The sequence below is a fragment of the Mirounga angustirostris genome, unplaced genomic scaffold, assembly GCF_029215605.1.
Source record: "Mirounga angustirostris isolate CCGP_5_RB_7025 unplaced genomic scaffold, mMirAng1.0.hap1 SCAF_13, whole genome shotgun sequence".
Lineage (NCBI taxonomy): Eukaryota > Metazoa > Chordata > Mammalia > Carnivora > Phocidae > Mirounga > Mirounga angustirostris.
This window is the reverse complement of record NW_026991721.1, coordinates 14,541,615-14,560,160: the sequence shown is the minus strand read 5'-3', so window position 1 is coordinate 14,560,160 and position 18,546 is coordinate 14,541,615. Positions and strand designations below refer to the sequence as shown.

Genomic DNA, 18,546 nt, shown 5'->3' with positions numbered 1-18,546 from the left:
AAGTTCTTTGATCTTTGGGCACAAACTAGAGGAAGCTGCTAAATCACGGGGTACACACTCGGTGCTAGGCGACTGTGGAGAAACAGATTCCACTGGAGCCCTAATCACACACAACAGTTGCGTACGGGCACCAAACAAGTTATTAATAAGGAGCAGATGAAGCAGCAGTTCTGCTGCCATCCGTCCAGCTCCCCCGAGGGTCACCGCGCGGACCCGGAGGCTGCCTTCTGATGTTCGGCGATACCCGCCCCCCCGCCCCACTACTCCGGGTAGGACGGATCTGCGGGAGCCTTCCAGCAGTTTCTTCCCCGTGTCCCTCCTCTGCTCCTTTTCCAACCCGGTCTTCCTCTCCCCCCCCCCCCCCCCCACCGGGAAGGATCCAGGGCAGGAAGCTGATTGGTCGCAGCCAAGAGAGGGAACCCAAAACACCACTAAGGGGAGATGCTGCGAGCAAGCAGTACCCAAAGACCCTCGGTGGGAGCAAGGTCTGGAGTCCGAGGAACTGTTCCCCGAGTAGGGGAATCCCCAGAACACAAGCATTCCGATTCCACTGGAGCCCCGCTCCGGGAATCCGCTCGAGACCCCCGGGCCCCGCAAAGAGGGCTTTTTACAATTTATGGTTTAGCGACCATCCTTCCCCGCCTCCCTTTCTTCGCACACATTCATTCGTACCAAGGACACAGAGACCCTGTCTTAACCTGAAAGGGAAGCAGCCCCCAGTTCTTCAAAGAGCGGCGAGGGAAGGCGAGCGGGCGCCTCGGATCTTCCCTGAGCCCGGCCCAGATCCGAGCCGGGGAGCTCCTCCACGGCCGCCCCTCTCGGGCTGGAAGAGCTGGGCGAGCTCCTGCTACTCTCCTCTGCACGCACGCTCAGGGCTACTGCTTGGAGTGAGGGCGCGGGGTCTCAGGCCCCAGCCCGCGCCGCCCGGTTTTCCGGAGGTGAGTCCTGCTGCGGCCGGACCCACGGACAAACTTTCCCGGCGGGCCGGGCGGCGCGGGCGCGGCGGCGCCGCTTACCGTGTGCGCAGAGCAGGGCGCCAAGCAGCAGCGCGCCCCACGGCCGCCTCATGGTGCCGCGGCCGCCGCCGGCGCTCCCTGTCGGCCGGGGGGTCCCGCCGGCTCCCGCGGGACGGCGCGGCGGAGGGAGTCGGCGCAGGGTCCCGGAGGGGAAGCGTCCCGGTCCGCGGCGGCCGGCGCGTCCCGCAAGTCGCCGTCCGGCCGCTGCTGCCTCCAGTGCTGCCGGAGCCGAAGCCGCCCCGCCAGGGGACCGGGAGGGGGGTGTCCCGGGCCAGGCCGCCCCGCCCCCCGCGCCGCAGCCCCCGCCACCGCCACCGCGCCTGGTCCCGCCCCCAGCGCCGGGCCGGCCCCTTCCCGCCCTCGGCCCCCGCCCCCCGGTCCCCGGCCCCCACCCGCCCGCGCCTCTTGCACTGGCCCCGTTCTGCAGGCCGCCCCCACATTCCGAGTCCTCGAGAGAGCCCCCCTCCGTGTCCCCATTACTACTGCTCAAATGTCCCTAACTTAAAACATTATCCCAGCGGCAACTCTCTCGATCCCTCTCACTCTGTGCCAGAGAGGAGCACCCTGGCTGACCCAAGTCGCGGGGACGTGACCCCGGCCCCCCTACCAGCCCAAGTCCAGACTTTATTGATGTCTCAGAATACGCAAGGCTTGCTAATGCATAATCCTCCCCGGTCTTTATTAACATCAAACAAGGGACATCAGGGGGCCTGGAGTGCTGTATCTTAACTAGCATTCTCACTGTCAAAATTCCTTTTCTGAGATTTTCTTCTTGCTCCACCCCCACCCCGGTCTAGGCAGCGTTGTTCTAGGGCTAAATAATTCCACGACCTCCCCTTTTCATTTACTCATTTCCTGAGGTGGTTGTCTGGGTCCTGTCGCCCCAGCTCAGACGTCCAGAATTGATCCAGACATAGTTCCTCCTTGCTGTCTTTGTAAATCAGCGTTGTTAGCCTTTTCACCTTCTTTGACTTTCTGATCCTGGCAAGGAAGGAAAGGGTAAGGAAGTAAGTCTTTACTTGTAGTTGCACTTTCCCAGAGACCAGAGCCTCCTCTAGGCTTCCGTCTGTAGGGCCTTAACGGCAGTATTTAACTTTCCGGTTACTGCAGAAAATTATAAACTCCTCGCTTGTTTTAGCTTCGTGGCCTATGCTCTCCCCAGAGTGTATTCATAATATGAGTTAATTTTGTTTTTTGGTTGAATCTCGTCTTGTTACTTTTGTCCAAGCCCCCAGCTTCCTTAGGGTCCTATTATCAGCTTTCCCTCCAAGCTGGTATGCTGACATTCCCTGGCTTTGGATCTTCTGCAATCTCATTAAACCGCTTTCCTCTTAGTAGTAAATAGAGTCAGGAAGACCCAAATACTCCTTGTCAGCTGAGGGGAGAGCAATTTGGTATAGTGCAAAGTGGATGTTAGGAGATTTCTCTAATGGCGAGGTTGACATTTCATCCTTGCTTGTTTTCAATGTTGCGAAGGCTTTCATTTCATATTATCATTTTTGGCCAAAGCTAACATGAACTTTGCAACAGCAACAAAAACAACAAAAAAAAGTGAAGTGTTAACTCCTTTAGCCAGTACTTCTCTATACTGCTCTGCCTGAAATTTGTACACAGATGAAATGTGGTTGAACCAGCATCACCATGGTAACTAATACGGAGGCATTTTCTCTGTGTGTAGTTCTTCTTGCTGACTGAAGGCGGCAGTCGAGTCAGGTCAGGATTACGTGATCGTACTGCTAGGGAAGACAGTCGACCTTGATGACCTCCGTCACCTTAGCCTAAAATCCAAGGAGAAAGAAGTGAAAAGAAGAAGCTGATTCTAACACCCATCTCCCCCACCCCCACAATGTTTGTGATGTGGCCTTGGTTGGTCTCAGGGTTTGGATACACGCTGTTTATGCCTTTTGACCTGTTGAGAAAGATCTTAACTATTCCGAGGACCATATTTTTTCCACATGAAAACTAAGGACATGTGGTATAATGAATACATTTGTCCCAAAAAATCCAGGACAGGCAGTCACCATACTTTCAATGTCAGGGGATTAAGCATTTATAAACATCTGTATGCGAAGGATAGGTTTCCTTCCAGAAGGCATGATTTATGTTGTTTTTCTGGGATTGAGGAGGAAGGGGGAGGCTGGCTGTCCCTGTCTGACTCAGGCTCAAGAGACTGCATTTTGTGTGTGCATCCCAAGGCCTCCTCCTCCGTGGTTCAGCACAGTTCTGGTGCACAGAGCCATCCCTGGTTGCTGTGAGTCATTGGGAATATCAATGGGTAGAAAGGAACTTCGTGCATAGTCCCTGCCTGGGTCACCCCCTAGGGTGAGTTAAGTCTTGGCTGTCAGAAACTGCTCTTATGCCAGGAGTGCTAAGCCATATTTATTTTTACCAGGCCTCTCAGACTTTCTTGTTTGGAGTGAGAGATCCTGAAAAGCATGCCAGAATGGGCTGTTTGTCTCCCTTTTATTGTCCTTTGGGACATGCCCCTAGAAAAGTTGTAGGGGACTGCCAATTCCAGAGGGGTCTCAGAGGCATTAGTATCCCCAGAAACACCACCCCTTCCTTCATCCTTCTACGACAGACCAGGGAACTGAGTTTCCAAGATCAGAATATTGCCCTGAATTAGACCATCACTAATGGCCTTTTCAAAGGAAACACAGGGAGTGCTACAGAAACCAGATAGAAATGGGCACTATTTTGATCTGGTTGGGTTGGAAGAATTCTCTTATAACCTAGGCATCATTCAACAACCTGAATTTCTAGACATAATCCACCTGAAAGAGTAACAGGCCTGAAGTATTACACTTTAAAACAGTGGTTCTCAATCAGGAGTGATTTTGCAGACCTGGGGCCATCCCAAGAGACAGTTTTGGGAGTAGGTGCTATTGGCAGTGAATGGGTAGACTCCAAGGAAGCTGCTAAACATCCTCCAATGAGCAGGACATCCCTCCCCACAAAGAATGATATAACCAAGAATTATCCAGCTCCATATTTTAATAGTACTAAGGTTGAGAGACCCTGGTTTAAAAGATTAAGAACATGAGGGGCACCTGGGTGACTCAGTCAGTTAAGCGTCTGACTCTCGATTTTGGCTCAGGTCATGATCTCAGGGTTGTGAGATCGAGCCCCGTGTCAGGCTCCAAGCTCAGCACAGAGTCTGCTTGAGATTCCCTCTCCCTCTCCCACTGCCCCTCCCACCCAAGCTCTTGCTCTCTCTCAAATAAATAAATAAATCTTAAAAAAAAAAAAAGATTAACGTAAGTCTACAAAGAATTGCTCCATCTACTCTCCAGAATCACCTTCTTGTTAACACGGTGGGAGTGGAGGGAAAGAGTTCTTAAAGCTGTAGAAGGAAAAACAAGAAAAAGCACAGCTAAAGGAGCTAAAGGAGTCCTACACCTGCCACTTCTGCCTAGGGAGGCCTATTTCCAGTATTTGTTCACTTAGTAAGTATTTATTAAGGGCATATTATGTTCCAGGCAAGGCAGAGGCAGTGGTAAACAGATATATTGGGTTCCTGGAACTTACAGTCTGATGGTTGGGGTTGGGAGGGGACACAGGTATGCAGAGGCATTGAAAGAATGATTCCACAAATGAATTTAAAGCTATAAATGATAGGGACATTCAAGGAAAATTACTGAGTTCTATGAAAGGAGAGACTTGATTTAGATTTGGGGATTCAAGGAAGGCCTGTCAATGGCACTGACACTTAAGCCGAGTAAGAGTCATCAGGCTGGGAGTGGAGGCAGAAGGAATAGCATCTGCAAAGGCCCTGAGCAGGAAAGAGTCCAGAGGATTTATGGGAAAGTATCATTAACTTTTAACAATGGATGCTTTTATCTAAGTCCAGGGGGGTACTACTAGGGAGTGGGGGAAAAATGAAAGTATAAGGAAAGAGTCTGATTGGCATTTTCTTTAATCACAAACCCTTCACCACCATTTCTAGTGCCAATACTTCTCATGTTCCAGTTCAGCAATGGTACTCACATCAGGGGCTGGGGTACAGTGGCTGATTCAGTTCCCTGGCCTAACTTGGGGCACACCCTGGAAAGCAAGACTTTCTAAGCACATTTTTATCTCCTGAAAGCTTGATATTCACACATCTGGCATATATAAGTAGAGCCTTTGCAGCAAATATTTCAGTATATCTTGTTTATTTCAGCAGCAAAAATAAATTTAGAATGGTGGATAAACAAATGGATCAATGAATAAACACTCATTTAATAACAAACATGAATCAAGCATCTGTGGAAGTGGTCTGTTTTCACACTTGCCCTTTTATAATTCATTCTCTATATGTACAGCAACCAAAGTGACTTCTTTTTTTTTTTTTTTTAAGATTTTATTTATTTATTTGACAGAGAGTGAGACAGCGAGAGAGGGAACACAAGCAGGGGGAGTGGGAGAGGGAGAAGCAGGCTTCCCACAGAGCAGGGAGCCCGATGTGGGGCTTGGTCCCAGGACCCTGGGATCACGACCCAAGCTGAAGGCAGACGCTCAACGACTGAGCCACCCAGGCGCCCCCCAAAGTGACTTCTTAAGAAACATAAATCAGGTCATGTCCTTACTGGGCTTAAAACTTTCTGATGGTTTCCTATTGCACTTAGAATAATATCCATGCTTCTCATGTGGCCTTCAAGGTCCTTCATGACCTGGCCTTTGCCTATTATTCTCCCCTTATTCATTCTGCTCTGGCTACACTGGCTTTCCTTCAGCTCTGCAACATGCTAGCATTTCTTCCAATTTTTGCATGAGCTGCCTTCTTTACTTAGAATACTGTTTCCCCAGACCCTCTCATGGCTGGTCTCAGCTCAGTATCCCAGCCTCAGAGAAACCCCATCTTATCACCCTAAAGTTGCTTTGTTCTCTCTCACTGCCTTTATCCTACTTTATTTAGGTAGTTAGATAAGGTTTCCCAAGGTCATGGCACTTATCCTAGGTCGTATAGGATATGTAAGAGTTTACTATGCAGAAGATGTGGGAGAAGTACATTCTAGGCAGAAAGAAGAGCTTATACCAAAGCAAGGCGGTGGGAAAGAGCTCAGTATGTCTGGGAATAATGAGTAGGAAAGTATGGCTGGTACGTAGGGAAGAGTGAATGGCAAGGTGGCTGGAAAAGTAGGTTGGGATCAGATTGTGAAGAGATGTACATTGTCTGCACGTTTAGGAATTTTGCTTCATCCTAGTAATGGTGAGTCAGTCACACTTTTAAAGTAAGGAAGTAACGTGGTCAGATTTGAGTTTTAGAACAATAAATTCTTGTAACAATCTAGGGATGGCTTGGGGGGGAAAATAGATGCAGAGACTGCAGCTTTTTGCCCTAAGATTCTAAAGTTTGGGAAGTTCCAATTCATATCCTAAGTTTATTTAATGATTCCTAGTATATTCCCTCTCATCCTCCTGAACTAATCTCTTACCTTGTCCACATGCAGCATTATCTGTATGCCTTTTGTTGAGCTAGTTGCTTCTTTTTCTGGGCATTTCTTAACATATGGTGATCTCTCACACACAGTATTTAGACCTAGGAAGGATATGCCAATGCTTTCTGTTTGATTTTTTTTAAGTTTATTTATTTAAGTAAACTCCACCCAACATGGAGCTCGAACTCACGACCCCAAGATCAAGAGTCGCATATTCTTCCAACTGAGCCAGCCAGGCGCCCCTCTATTTGATTTTTAATGCCCTTCTCGATGATGTCTTGCATTTTGCTGGCCTTTTGTTTAATGAATTTATTTCATGAATTGGTTCCTAGAAGCAACCATAAATCCTATGGATTGGATGGCCTTCATTTTCTAGGCTTTTAACCTAGAGGGGAAAATAAATCTATTTAACACTATTAGGCACTAGAAATTTAAAGATGAATGAACACTGCCTCTGCCTTCAAGGAACTCACAATCTAGTAGGAGAGTTCAAACAATTTTTTTTAATGACATAAATGCTTATCAAGGTGCATACTCGAGGACAGAGGAAGGCAGAGCTATTTTTTGTGGGCTACCAAGAAGGATCAGAAAATCTTTTTCCCTTTCAAACTATATGAAAGTATAATTCCCAATTCTTTCTACAGCATTTGAAAATATAACAAGAAGGTACAAGTCTGTAATCACGTTTGAGCTCTGGTTCAATTTAAGCCATGTCCTCTTAACCACTTTCTTGTAATGCATTAGTTATTTTTAACTGTCTAAGAGTTTGTGAACATTTCTTTTTTCTTTGCAAATTCTCCCAAATTGCTGGGCTGTTGGCCTGTAGCAGTTCAAAATGACTTGTCTGTAAATAGCGTTTTTTTACTTTAAACATGTTAATCCCATACACTGGCATCACACTTAGTTTCTGCTTTGCTTTTATGGAATATGAGTCTTTTAAGAAGAGCCCAGGAGCTCAGCATGAATTTCATGACCTGCATTTCTTAGTAGCTACTTTGCCTTTAGCATCTTTTCTGCTTGATGAGTCAATAAAAGCTTGTCCTAGTTTCTTCAACCTATTTTGTAGCAATAATTCAGCCTGCATTTTTTTTCTTTCCTTATTGTTTCCTTGAAGTTTAAAACTATTTAGTATCTTCACGTTTGCTTTCCTGGAGTGTTCAGTTTCAGGGAGAAATTTCTTCCCTATTAATCTCTTCATAGGTCCTCTTGCAGAGCCAGAGATGTCTATTAATTTTCTTCTTATAATTAGGAATTATAATCTGATAAACTGACATCTCCACATATCCTCTCTTGTGGGTGTTTTTCTGATTGCTTTGAGCTTGATTTTTCTGTTCCTTATGTTGTGGCAATGACTTTAGCATCTCATACCTTCCCTATGCTTTGATCAATTTCATATCACTTGCTTATATTCAGGATTATGGTGTTACCTTCTGCCTTAGTTGTTTACCTGGATGATTATTTGTTTAGGTAACATTTCAGAAATATGTTATAATAATTTAAGAATCTGAAAACCTATCTAAATTGAAAGCTGACATTTTGTCCTTTCCTTAATATTCAACAGGGTCACAATTACACCTGTCTTTAACATTGCTTGTATATTTCCACTCTTCTTAAGACCCTTGTTGTGTATGTTTCACTAAAAAGTTTCCTCTGTCGGGGTTGCCTGGGTGGCTCAGTGGTTAAGCGTCTGCCTTCGGCTCAGGTCGTGATCCCAGGGTCCTGGGACCAAGCCCCACATCGGGCTCCCTGCTCGGCGGGAAGCCTGCTTCTCCCTCTACCACTCCCCTTCTTGTGTTCCCTCTCTCACTGTGTCTCTCTGTCAAATAAATAAATAAAATCTTAAAAAAAAAAAAAGTTTCCTCTGCCACTGAGGTGTGGCCAAAATCTGTTATCACTTACTCTGTGGCAGAAGACAAATCTAAAAGTAGCTGTTCCTTCTTGGGAAAAACAAATACTATCTGGAAGGTCATCACTTCTGCTTTAAAAGTATTTTAAAGGGAGGTATCTGTGTGGCTCAATCAATTAAGCATCCAACTCTTGATCTCAGCATAGGTCTTGAGCTCAGGGTTGTGAGTTTAAACCTTGCATTGGGATCTATGCTGGCTGGGTGTGGAGCCTACTTAAAAAAAAAAAAAAAAATATATATATATATATATATATATATTTTGAAGAATTTCAAGTCATTGTTTGTTTTCAAATTATAATACATGCCTATTATAGAAAAATTTTGAGAATATATAAGTATAAAGAAGAAAAATGTAAGCAGTCAGTAATTTCCAACATCAGTAAGGCTACCTGTTATTTCTGTGCAACCTCAAATTTTCTTGAAGCCTTAGTCTAGCAACCTCCTACCCTTTTCTTCCTCAATAGACTGTTGAAGACATTAAGAGTGGAAGACTGACTTTAAATATATGGGTCCTCAGGATTTTTATGGAAGGGATGGAGCTGTAGGAAAAAGCTACAAATTGCTCCAGAGATGACATCTTGTTCTTATTTAGCTTTCTTTGAGTCATTAACAGTCGGGCGCCACTGGTGCTGAAACTTATCATTATTATAACCGCAAATGGGTTAATGCCCAAACAAAGCTATATTCTTGGGGCTGGTTCCCAGCTCCACCACACAGATCCCAGCAGCAGCACCCTCCGAGTCCTAGGATAATGCTCCACAAATAAGAGGATGTCAAATGTTCAGCCTGGACTTGAAAGTCTCTTCTTTTATCTGGGAGCTTCCAGTTGCTGGCAGGGCAGAGCAAAAGTAAAAATAAATAAATAAAAACCAAGCCAACAAACCCTTAAAAAAGAGGCTGTGTGGTTTAGTGGTCAGACCACTAGCCTGGAGGTTGGGATAGCTGAGATCCTGTTGTAGCTCTCCCACCAACTGGCTGGATGATACTAGACAAGTCATTTTCCTGACCTGTTCCTCAGTTTCCCTGCTTAAAAAAAGGAAGTGCCTTAGAAAGTTTTTATGAGGACAAATAAAATGATCTGCAAATAGCTTCAGGTTGCTTGGAAATAAAATGAAATTGTAGGCCTTAATAATTACTATCCCGTTACTTTATTAATGTAGTAATAAGCCACAGGTGTGAAAGTTATGAAACTTCCATACCCTCAAGCTGCACTGGGGTGGGGATGGGGGCAGCAATGGGATGGGGCGAGAAGCAAGAGTGGAGGAAGAAAAGGAGGAAGAAAGCAAATATTTTTATCAAATTTTCAGGACTTGACATTAAATACCAAATTAGTAAATTCATTATGAGCTAAATGCTGCTCCTAGTTTGGCTCTGTCCCTTTATCCTTACCACATCCAAACTCAGAGTGACTCATGGGAGCCTAGAAATAAGACATACACAATTTTAAGGGAAAGGGAGAATTAGGAGGTTTGAAGCTCCTGCGGGAGAAGACTAAGAATAGACAACTGACACAAAGAGAAGAAGCTCCTCTTTCCCTTTCCTCCCAGTGTAGGTGTCCACTAGTTTCACAGTCATTCCTCTAATAGCATGATTTTTCTTTTCTTCCTTCTTTCCTTCATTTCTTTTTTCCTTCCTGTCTTTCCTCCGTCTTTCTTTTACACAAAAATTAAAAAGTGAGGATAGAGTGGCTTTTTCTGTTAGGTTTCAACTGTGACAGGAACTACAGATCACTAATCTGTTGTTGGGAGTGGGGAGAAAAATAAAAAGAAATATCTGGAGATCTGGGAAGTTAAAAACCAATTGATACTCTCCCTTCTTGAAAAGAGAAGTGAGGGCGCCTGGGTGGCTCAGCTGGTTAAGCGACTGCCTTCGGCTCAGGTCATGATCCTGGGGTCCCGGGATCGAGTCCCGCATCGGGCTCCCTGCTCGGCAGGGAGTCTGCTTCTCCCTCCGACCCTCCCCCCTCTCATGTGCTCTCTCTCATTCTCTCTCAAATAAAATAAAATAAAAAAATCTTAAAAAAAAAAAAAGAAAAGAGAAGTGAGCAATAAGGCATATGAAGAAAAAAATCGAATAGTGCCCTCCTTTGTGCACCACATCCCCTCAAGAAGTGTCTTGGCCGGAGAAAAAAAGACACTTGGGGAGGAGGATATCAAATAGTAAGGGGTAGGGGCAGAAGGAGGGACTAAAGATAAAGAGGAATTTGGGAGGAAATGTCAATGAACTCGTAGAGGATTTAATAACCACCTTCTGCGCGTCCAGCCTGGACATGGGCAGAAAGACACATCCCTGACCTCAAGGTGCAGCCAAAACATACGCTGTGAAAAGCACTTGGTAGCAATTTAAGGCAGTAAATAATAAAGAGATAAAAATAGGTCATGGGACATGAGAGTTTCTGGGAATTTCGGGGTGGGAGCTATTATTGTGAGTTCAGGTAACAGCTGTGCAAAGTAGGAATCACAGTTACGAAATTCAGAAATTGCGGCTGCGGAGGGCTGACAATTGTCCGACACCTGGAAATGTGAGAGATTCCGAAGAACGCTCCACCTCAAATTCCTCTAAAACCAACTCCTCGAGAACGGCAGTCCTCGGAAACCTCGACCGCCGTGAAGCGACGGCTTCCGGAACGGCTGTGGCCAGCTCGGGGTTGCGATACGGAGACTGTTTGCGTGACACCCCCTCCACCTCCCGCCTCCCCCCGCCCCGTGGTTGCCCTGGCAACGGAAGGGACCCGGCGACCTGGGTTCCGGAAGCCGGAGAGCTGGAGCTTGGAAGCTACCCTGGTCCAAGGATGCTGAGTCCGGAGCGCCTAGCCCTACCGGACTACGAGTATCTGGGTAGGAGTTCCTTCAGCTTCGCAGAAGGAAAGAAGTGCAGACAATTAGGCCCGGGTCTGGGGAGGGGGCGGGGAGGGGGCTGAGTGGGAACGGGGTCGGCGTGGAATAGGGAGGGGCGGGGACGGGGGGCGCGTTCCCGGGCCTGGACGTGCAAGGCCGAGCCAGGGGGAAAACAGCATTGGGGGTCGAAGGACGTCTGAGGTGTACGGGCTCAGGCGATGTGGATTGTGTTCAAAGTGGGATAGGTTGGAGTTGAGGATTTGGGGGCCCTTTTGGAATATTATAGATCATGCTGGTGGTGCAGTGACCTTGGAACCTGAAGTGCCACATCAGTCGTTCTGTGAACAATCATTTTACCGTTAGAGCGGCCACTAACATTTTTGAGCATTTCTTTTACATTAGGCGTAATGCTAAACATTTTACGTGCATTTTTTTAAATTTTTTTTTTTTAAGATTTTATTTATTTATTTGAGAGAGAGAGAACACATGAGAGGGAGGAGGGTCAGAGGGAGAAGCAGACTCCCCGCCGAGCAGGGAGCCCGATGCGGGACTCGATCCCGGGACTCCAGGATCATGACCTGAGCCGAAGGCAGTCGCCTAACCAACTGAGCCACCCAGGCGCCCCTTTACGTGCATTTTAAAAAAATTGATATTTCACCACAGCCCTAGGAAGAAATGCTGTGGTTTTCTTCCATTTTGCAGACGGAGAAACTGAGGCTGAAGAGGTGACTTGGGTAAATAAGGCCACACAGCTAGAATATGGTAGAGCTAGAATCAGAAGCTAATCTGCCCACCCCAGAGCTTGAGCTCTTGACTACTGAGGCGGTAGCTGTAGTACTTCATCGAGCACCTTCAATGTGTAAGGCCTTTGCTGGGTGTAAAGAGGATATATATGTGTGTGTGTGTGTGTGTATATATGTGTACATATATGCACATACATTTAAAAAAATCATAGGCTTTATTTTTTAGAGGCATTTTAAGTTTACATAAAATTAAGCAGATGTCATAGAGCCATTCCCATATACTCTCTCCCGCTCACTCAGTTTCCCCTATGATTAACATCTGCCGTTAATGTAGTGCATCTGTTACAATTGATGAATCAATATTGATACATCATTATTAACGAAGTCCATGCTTTACATTAGGGATCACTTGTTGTGTTGTACAGTTCTATGGGTTTTGACTACTCCATGTCATGTATCTGCCATTATAGTATCAGGCAGAGTAGTTTCACTACCCTAAAAATCCTCTGTGCTCTACCCATTCATCCTTACTCCTGCCCCCCAACCCTTGGCATCCACTGATCTTTTTTACTGTCTCTGAAGTTTTACTTTTACAGAATGTCATACAATTGGAGTCATACAGTAGGCAACCTTTTCAGACTGGCTTCTTCACTTAGCAGTATGCATTTAAGGCCCTCCATATCTTTTCCTGGCTTGATAGCCCATTTCTTTTTATCGCTGAATAATATTCAATAGTATGGATGTATTATAAAAAATTTTTAATGAAAAACAATTCTGGTTTAAATTTTTTAATGGGTACTGTGGAAATTGGATTAAAAATATAAAGACGTTTATAGTGAAGTCTCCTCCCACCCCCCACCCCCTTACCCCCACTTGCCAGTTTTCCTCCACCCTTAGCGCCACAGCGATAACCACTATTACTGGTTTCCTGTGTATCCTTCCAGATTAGTTTATTATGTACATAAGGGAGAGTATAGTGCACACTTTTCTCATTTAATAGATCTTAGAGTGAGATGTCGTCTTAGAAAGCTTCCTTCTTTTAAAAAAAATTTTTTTAGCTACATAGTATTTAAATAATTTAACCAAATCTCTATTGGTAGACAAGTTATTTTTAGCCTTTTGCTATTACTAAAAATACCCCACTGAATAACCTGCAATTTTGTTCCTTTACTAGTATATCTGCAAAGACAAATTTCAGAAAGTAAAATTGGTAGGTCAGGGGAATATGCATTTTAAATATTGCTAGATATTACCAAATTGCCCTCTGTAGAGGTTGTACCATTTTACATTGCCACCAGCTATGTAAGAATGCCTGTTTCCCCATAGTCTTTCCAACAAAATATATCAAATTTTTGAATGATTTCAACCTGTTAAGTGGCAATAGCCCAGGGTAGAGTTAATGTACATTTCTTTTGTGCAATTGAGCATCTTTTTACCAAGTTTGAGGGCTATTTGGCTTTCTAAAGTTATATATAGAAAGAGGTATATATATATGGATACATATATATGTACACACATACATACACACATATGCATATATATGTATGTGTGATAAATGTGTGTATTTATATATAGAGAGAGAGAGATTAATTGACCACATCTGTTAATTAGTCAAAAGGGCATAGTTAAATCACAGATAATTTTGTATCAAATGAATAATAATAGCAATGTCTAGCAATGCCTAGACTTTTGCAAAAGATTTTATGTATTGTATCTTATTTACCCCATACTCAATGAATCTATAAAATATTTGAAAAGTTTAGTCCATTATTCGGTCCCTTGGGTGTTTTTTGTTTAAATAACATACCTCAGAGTCTTGGCATATTTAATATACTGCTGCTTTGGTGAATAAAAGTTGGTGGTCCCTCCATAGTGGCTTTTTCAGGAAGACTAATTCAATGGCAATGCTGATAATGAATCTACAAACAAAATCAGAGTCTCAAATTGATTCAAAAAGCTTCAACGTCCACCTAACATCTGAACCCTGGGCAAGTGCTTCTTCAGGCTCTGTTGCATATTTGAGCCTCTTAACTCCTGGTCTCATTCAGCATCTGGACAGTCATACTGCCCTAAGCAGGGTCATACTACTCACTGGCTTCCTCATGGTTCATCAAATCATTTAACTCTGCTGAAATGCATTTGTCTTTAGTTGGGAACAACCCCTATCCATTACAGTTTGGTCTCTTTTACAGGATGTGGTTTTGAGGTATTCACCCTCAATTTAATGACCATTGAAAGCCACTCTTAATAGATTAATAAAATATTTCCTGGTTTTAAAATTTTAAATACCCGTAGAGGGTTTATCTTTTCTTTCTTTTTTTTCTTTTATAAATTATAAAGTCACTTACATGTATAGGCCTAGGGAAGAAAATACATATAGAGAAAAGAAAATTGCAGGGACAGGAAAGCTCTACACATTCAGTGAAACAGAAAAGCCAAAGCTGAGTACCCCTTGGTACGTGTGTCAGAAGACCTCTTATTAGTATTATGGTAGAAATTACAGGAGTACCTATTTAAGAATACCTATAGATTTCCCTTTCTGTCTGCTAGCCAGGCCTTATATTTGCCTTTTGACTATTAGTGAAGAAAACAATCTTTCATCAGTTGGGTAAACTGATCCATTGCCCTGCTGACTTTGTGGATTAGAAACCTGTAATCATGCTCTGGAATGGCTTAGGATCTTCAGATCATCATTACAGAATCAGCTCAATGATGTTCATGCCTGCAGTCATCAGAATGTAATGATAGAAATTGTGTCAATGCTGAGGGCTGAATAGAGGAGAGTCTGGTAAGGAGATGAAATAAGTATAGAACCCTTGAAAGATTTCCAGCCTTATGAAATCTACTTATTGGAAGCTTCTGCCAGAGGCTGAGGTGTGTTTGTGTATCTGGTTGGGTGTGGAGAGCTCTCTAGAGCCGAAGGGCAGCCTGTTCTTGTCCCAGATTTGCAAAACACACCACCTACGTGCTGACCTGAGTATACGCATGAGGGTGTGAGGTTTATTTTTTACTCCACCTAATTTGGTAAGGTGCATGCTTTCACTCACGCTCCAAGTTACCTCTTCTGTTTCCATGGGAACTACTTATTCTCAGTAAGTTTGGTATTAGGTTGGCATAATTGATAACTCTAGGAAATCAGAGATGGTCTTTCTCCTTTGCAGGCTATTCTTTTAGAGGAATCACAGGAAATTGGATAGTTTTTTTTAAGCTATAGTTTTTAAGCACTTCATGTATACTTAGCACTGTGCCTTATCTGATTTATTCCTCACAACTGCTACACAAAGTAGGTATCGTTATTCTCATTTGGTAGTTATTAATGTCATCTCATTTTACAAATAAGGAAACTAAGGCTTAGAAAGGCTAATTAATTTGTACAAAGTCACATAGGTGATGATGCATAACAAAGCCAGGATTCAAACCCAGGTTTGTCAATTCCATAGCCTGTTTTGCCCTCTCTACCAAGAAGATATAAATAGACAAAACCAAAATGCTTATTTGCCGCAAAGGGTTGTGATCCTTGCTTTCCTGTTAGAAATGGAGCTCTTAAATAGTTCATTAGTTGCAAGTAAGTTTCCTTGCAAGGAATTGTATTTTACTCATCATTGTATACCTGCCTTTCACAATGACACACTTAATACAAACAGATACGTTAAATTGAATGTGAATAATCTCATTTTAGGGTACCGGGAACCTCAAATATGAGCAGCTAACAACAACAATTAAGACTTAATTAGGCACTAAAAAAAAATTAAGCTCTTACTATGTACCAGGTAGCATTTTAAGTGCTTTACATATATTAATGAAGATAAAATTTTAAAAATATTTTATTTATTTATTTATTTATTTATTTATTTATTTTAAAGATTTTATTTATTTATTTGAGAGAGAGAGCTAGAAAGCACAAGTTGGGGAGAAGAAGCAGGCTCCCCGCAGAGCAGGGACCCCCAACATGGGGGCCTCAATCCCAGGACCCTGGGATCATGACTTGAGCCGAAGGCAGACACTTAACTGACTGAGCCACCCAGGTGCCCCAATATTTTATTTACTTAAAAAAATATTTTATTTATTTGAGAGAGAGAGAGTGCACGTAAGCAGAGGGAGGAGCAGAGGGAGAGAGACAAGCGGACTCCACACTGAGCGTGGAGCCCAACGCGGGGCTTGATCCCACGACCTCAAGATCACCACCAGAACTGAAACCAGGAGTCAGATGTCTAACCTACTAAGCCACCCAGGTGCCCCGATAATTTTAATTGTTCTCTCCATTTGACAGATGAGGAAACTGCAGCATAAAGATATTAAAAAACTAGTTAGTAAGTCAGGGAGGCAGAATTCTAATACAGCAGTCTGACTCCACAGAGTCCATATTGTAAAACTCCATGCTATAAATACCTTGAGCAACTCCAAAATTGAGGCTCCCTATTGTATAGATCTATGCATGGATCCTGGAGTAAGTTCAGGTGACTCCAAAGGCTTAATTTAACATTTCTGCCAGGAGGGGGCATCCTAGGAATCAGGATGGATCAGGGAATAGTAAAATTCCAGTTCCCTCTTGCCACTGAACTCATCTTGTAGAGGCAGGCAATGAAGAACATAACTTCTAAAAATAAACCATTCAGGAGAGTTTTATTGACAGTAATCTATGTAGTTTGGGTAGCTGTGTGATTTTGAAGAAGTTACTTAACCTCTCTGTGCTTTAGTTTCCTAATGGGCAATATGTGGATAATAATAGTATTTATTCATACATGTAAACCTTTAGAGCAATGCTTGGCTGCTACATTGTGTCTACATTGTGAAAAGAGAGTACAAAGATGAGTTAGATATCTTTTAGAGTACCTGGGGTAGGTGCTCAATAAATATTAACTATTATAACTATACTTTTTAATTTTTATTTTTTTAAGATTTTATTTATTTGAGAGAGAGAGAGAACACAGAGGGAGAGTGAGAGGGAGAAGCAGACTCCCTGCTGAGCAAGGGCTCCATCCCAGGACCCAGATGAGATCATGACCTGAGCCAAGGCAAAAGCTTAATGACTGAGCCACCCAGGCTCCCCCCGCCGCTTTTTTTTTTTTTTAGATTTTATTTATTTATTTGAGAGAGAGAGCACAGAGGGAGAGGGAGAGGGAGAACTTTTTTAAAAAGTATATAATACATCTGTGGCAGCCATAAAAATGTGTTCTCAGATGTCCTGCTGTGGGGAGGGAAGGGGAGGGTAATTGACCTTCAACTCCAGCTCTGAATCCAACACCTTGTACACACTGAGGTTGCACTTCCCACAGTCGGCTTCCAGCCAATGGCTGGGTAGGACAGACCCACTTCTATGAGATAGGTGACTTATTCTTTTGATGGTGGCTTTGGCTTGAGGATTCCCATTGCATTGCTGTCTAAACTCTCTCTCTCTCTTTCTCTCTCTCTCTCTTTAAAGGTCAACCCTGCATTGTGGTCTATCAGCAATCCCAGCCTTCTGCGGCTCCCCTCCCCCCCACAACGGTTGCCCCATGGGTTTTTCCCCCAGTATATCTCTGGCATGTCTGATCCTGTCTTGTGTGCTTCTCAGAGTATTTGGACTAAGACAACATCCAACAATCACTGATATAGTCCCTTCCAGCCTCAAGGTTAATATAATTTCTTCAAGCCTTGGCAGAGGTTCTGACATAGGACTCTTTCTATGTAGAAGACTCTTAAGTTTTACTAATCCTATTTTTTGTGTTTGCTGATATCAAAGTACATGATATTTACTTGTCTTACTGCCAAACACTTTTTAAATGGTTTGTTTATTTATTTATTTATTTGTTTATTTATGGATGAATCCTGATGAGAAAACTTATTTTTGTTTGAATATAATTAGTGAACCTTCCAAACCCAACCATATGCTAGGAAACATTGCTCTTCACCGTAAGTTAGCAGAAATACCCTTAGGACTTTAAAGTGCCTGGGTTGTTGCAGAAAAGAAATGAAAACATTATAGATGTTACACTGACTTCCTGAATCTTTGGAAACTAGGTTTATAACATAAAAATGGTCACTTTAAAATAGTAAGAGCATGTTTACAGATCATTTCTTCTCCCCCCCACTTCTCCTTCTTTTCCTTTCTTCCACATTGTCCCTTCTTTCCTGAATACCCTCACTCCTGTAGCAAGACATGAATATAAAGTGTCCCTCGAGGCTGGGAAACTTAATGCCGTACGGAGGAGATGGGACATGTTCACGAATGACAACACCACAAAGTGACAGTGTAGCCAGTGTCATTATAGAGCGAGTGGGTGAACCAGGTGCGTGCCACTGTCTGGGCACTTTCCCAGTTTGGCTAGCAGCTTCAGAGTTCTGACAGGGCAGCAGTTCCCTAGGCGGCCCAGTTCCGGGATATACTTTCAGGACTTTTTCCTGGAAGTTCAGCCTAGGCTCTGTTTCTTCAACCTTTCCAAGGATTCTGTAAGCTATTTAATAAATGTAATAAATATATACACATATATGTATATTTTTAAGATTTTGTTTATTTATTTGTCAGAGAGAGAGAGAGCACAAGCAGGGGGAGCTGCAGGCAGAGGGAGAAGCAGGCTCCCGGCTCAGCAAGGAACCCAATGCAGGACTTGATCCCAGAACCCTGGGATCATGACCTGAGCCAAA

At 43.6% G+C, this 18,546-nt stretch overlaps 2 protein-coding genes across 2 annotated transcripts in view; one reads left to right on the top strand and one right to left on the bottom strand.

Annotated features, from left to right (window-relative positions):
- The window catches only part of LRP4 (LDL receptor related protein 4), a 50,649-nt gene extending 49,359 nt beyond the window's left edge, over positions 1 to 1,290 (bottom strand). Inside the window, exon 1 of the mRNA XM_045893774.3 lies at positions 1,017 to 1,290. Within this exon, the coding sequence (XP_045749730.1) occupies positions 1,017 to 1,068 (52 nt within the window). The 5' untranslated portion in view covers positions 1,069 to 1,290. The remainder of the gene's footprint in view (positions 1 to 1,016) is intronic.
- A 9,523-nt stretch (positions 1,291 to 10,813) lies between these two features.
- The window catches only part of CSTPP1 (centriolar satellite-associated tubulin polyglutamylase complex regulator 1), a 182,717-nt gene continuing 174,984 nt past the window's right edge, over positions 10,814 to 18,546 (top strand). The window contains exon 1 of the mRNA XM_045893773.3: positions 10,814 to 11,179. Coding sequence (XP_045749729.1) covers positions 11,134 to 11,179 — 46 coding nt within the window. The 5' untranslated portion in view covers positions 10,814 to 11,133. The remainder of the gene's footprint in view (positions 11,180 to 18,546) is intronic.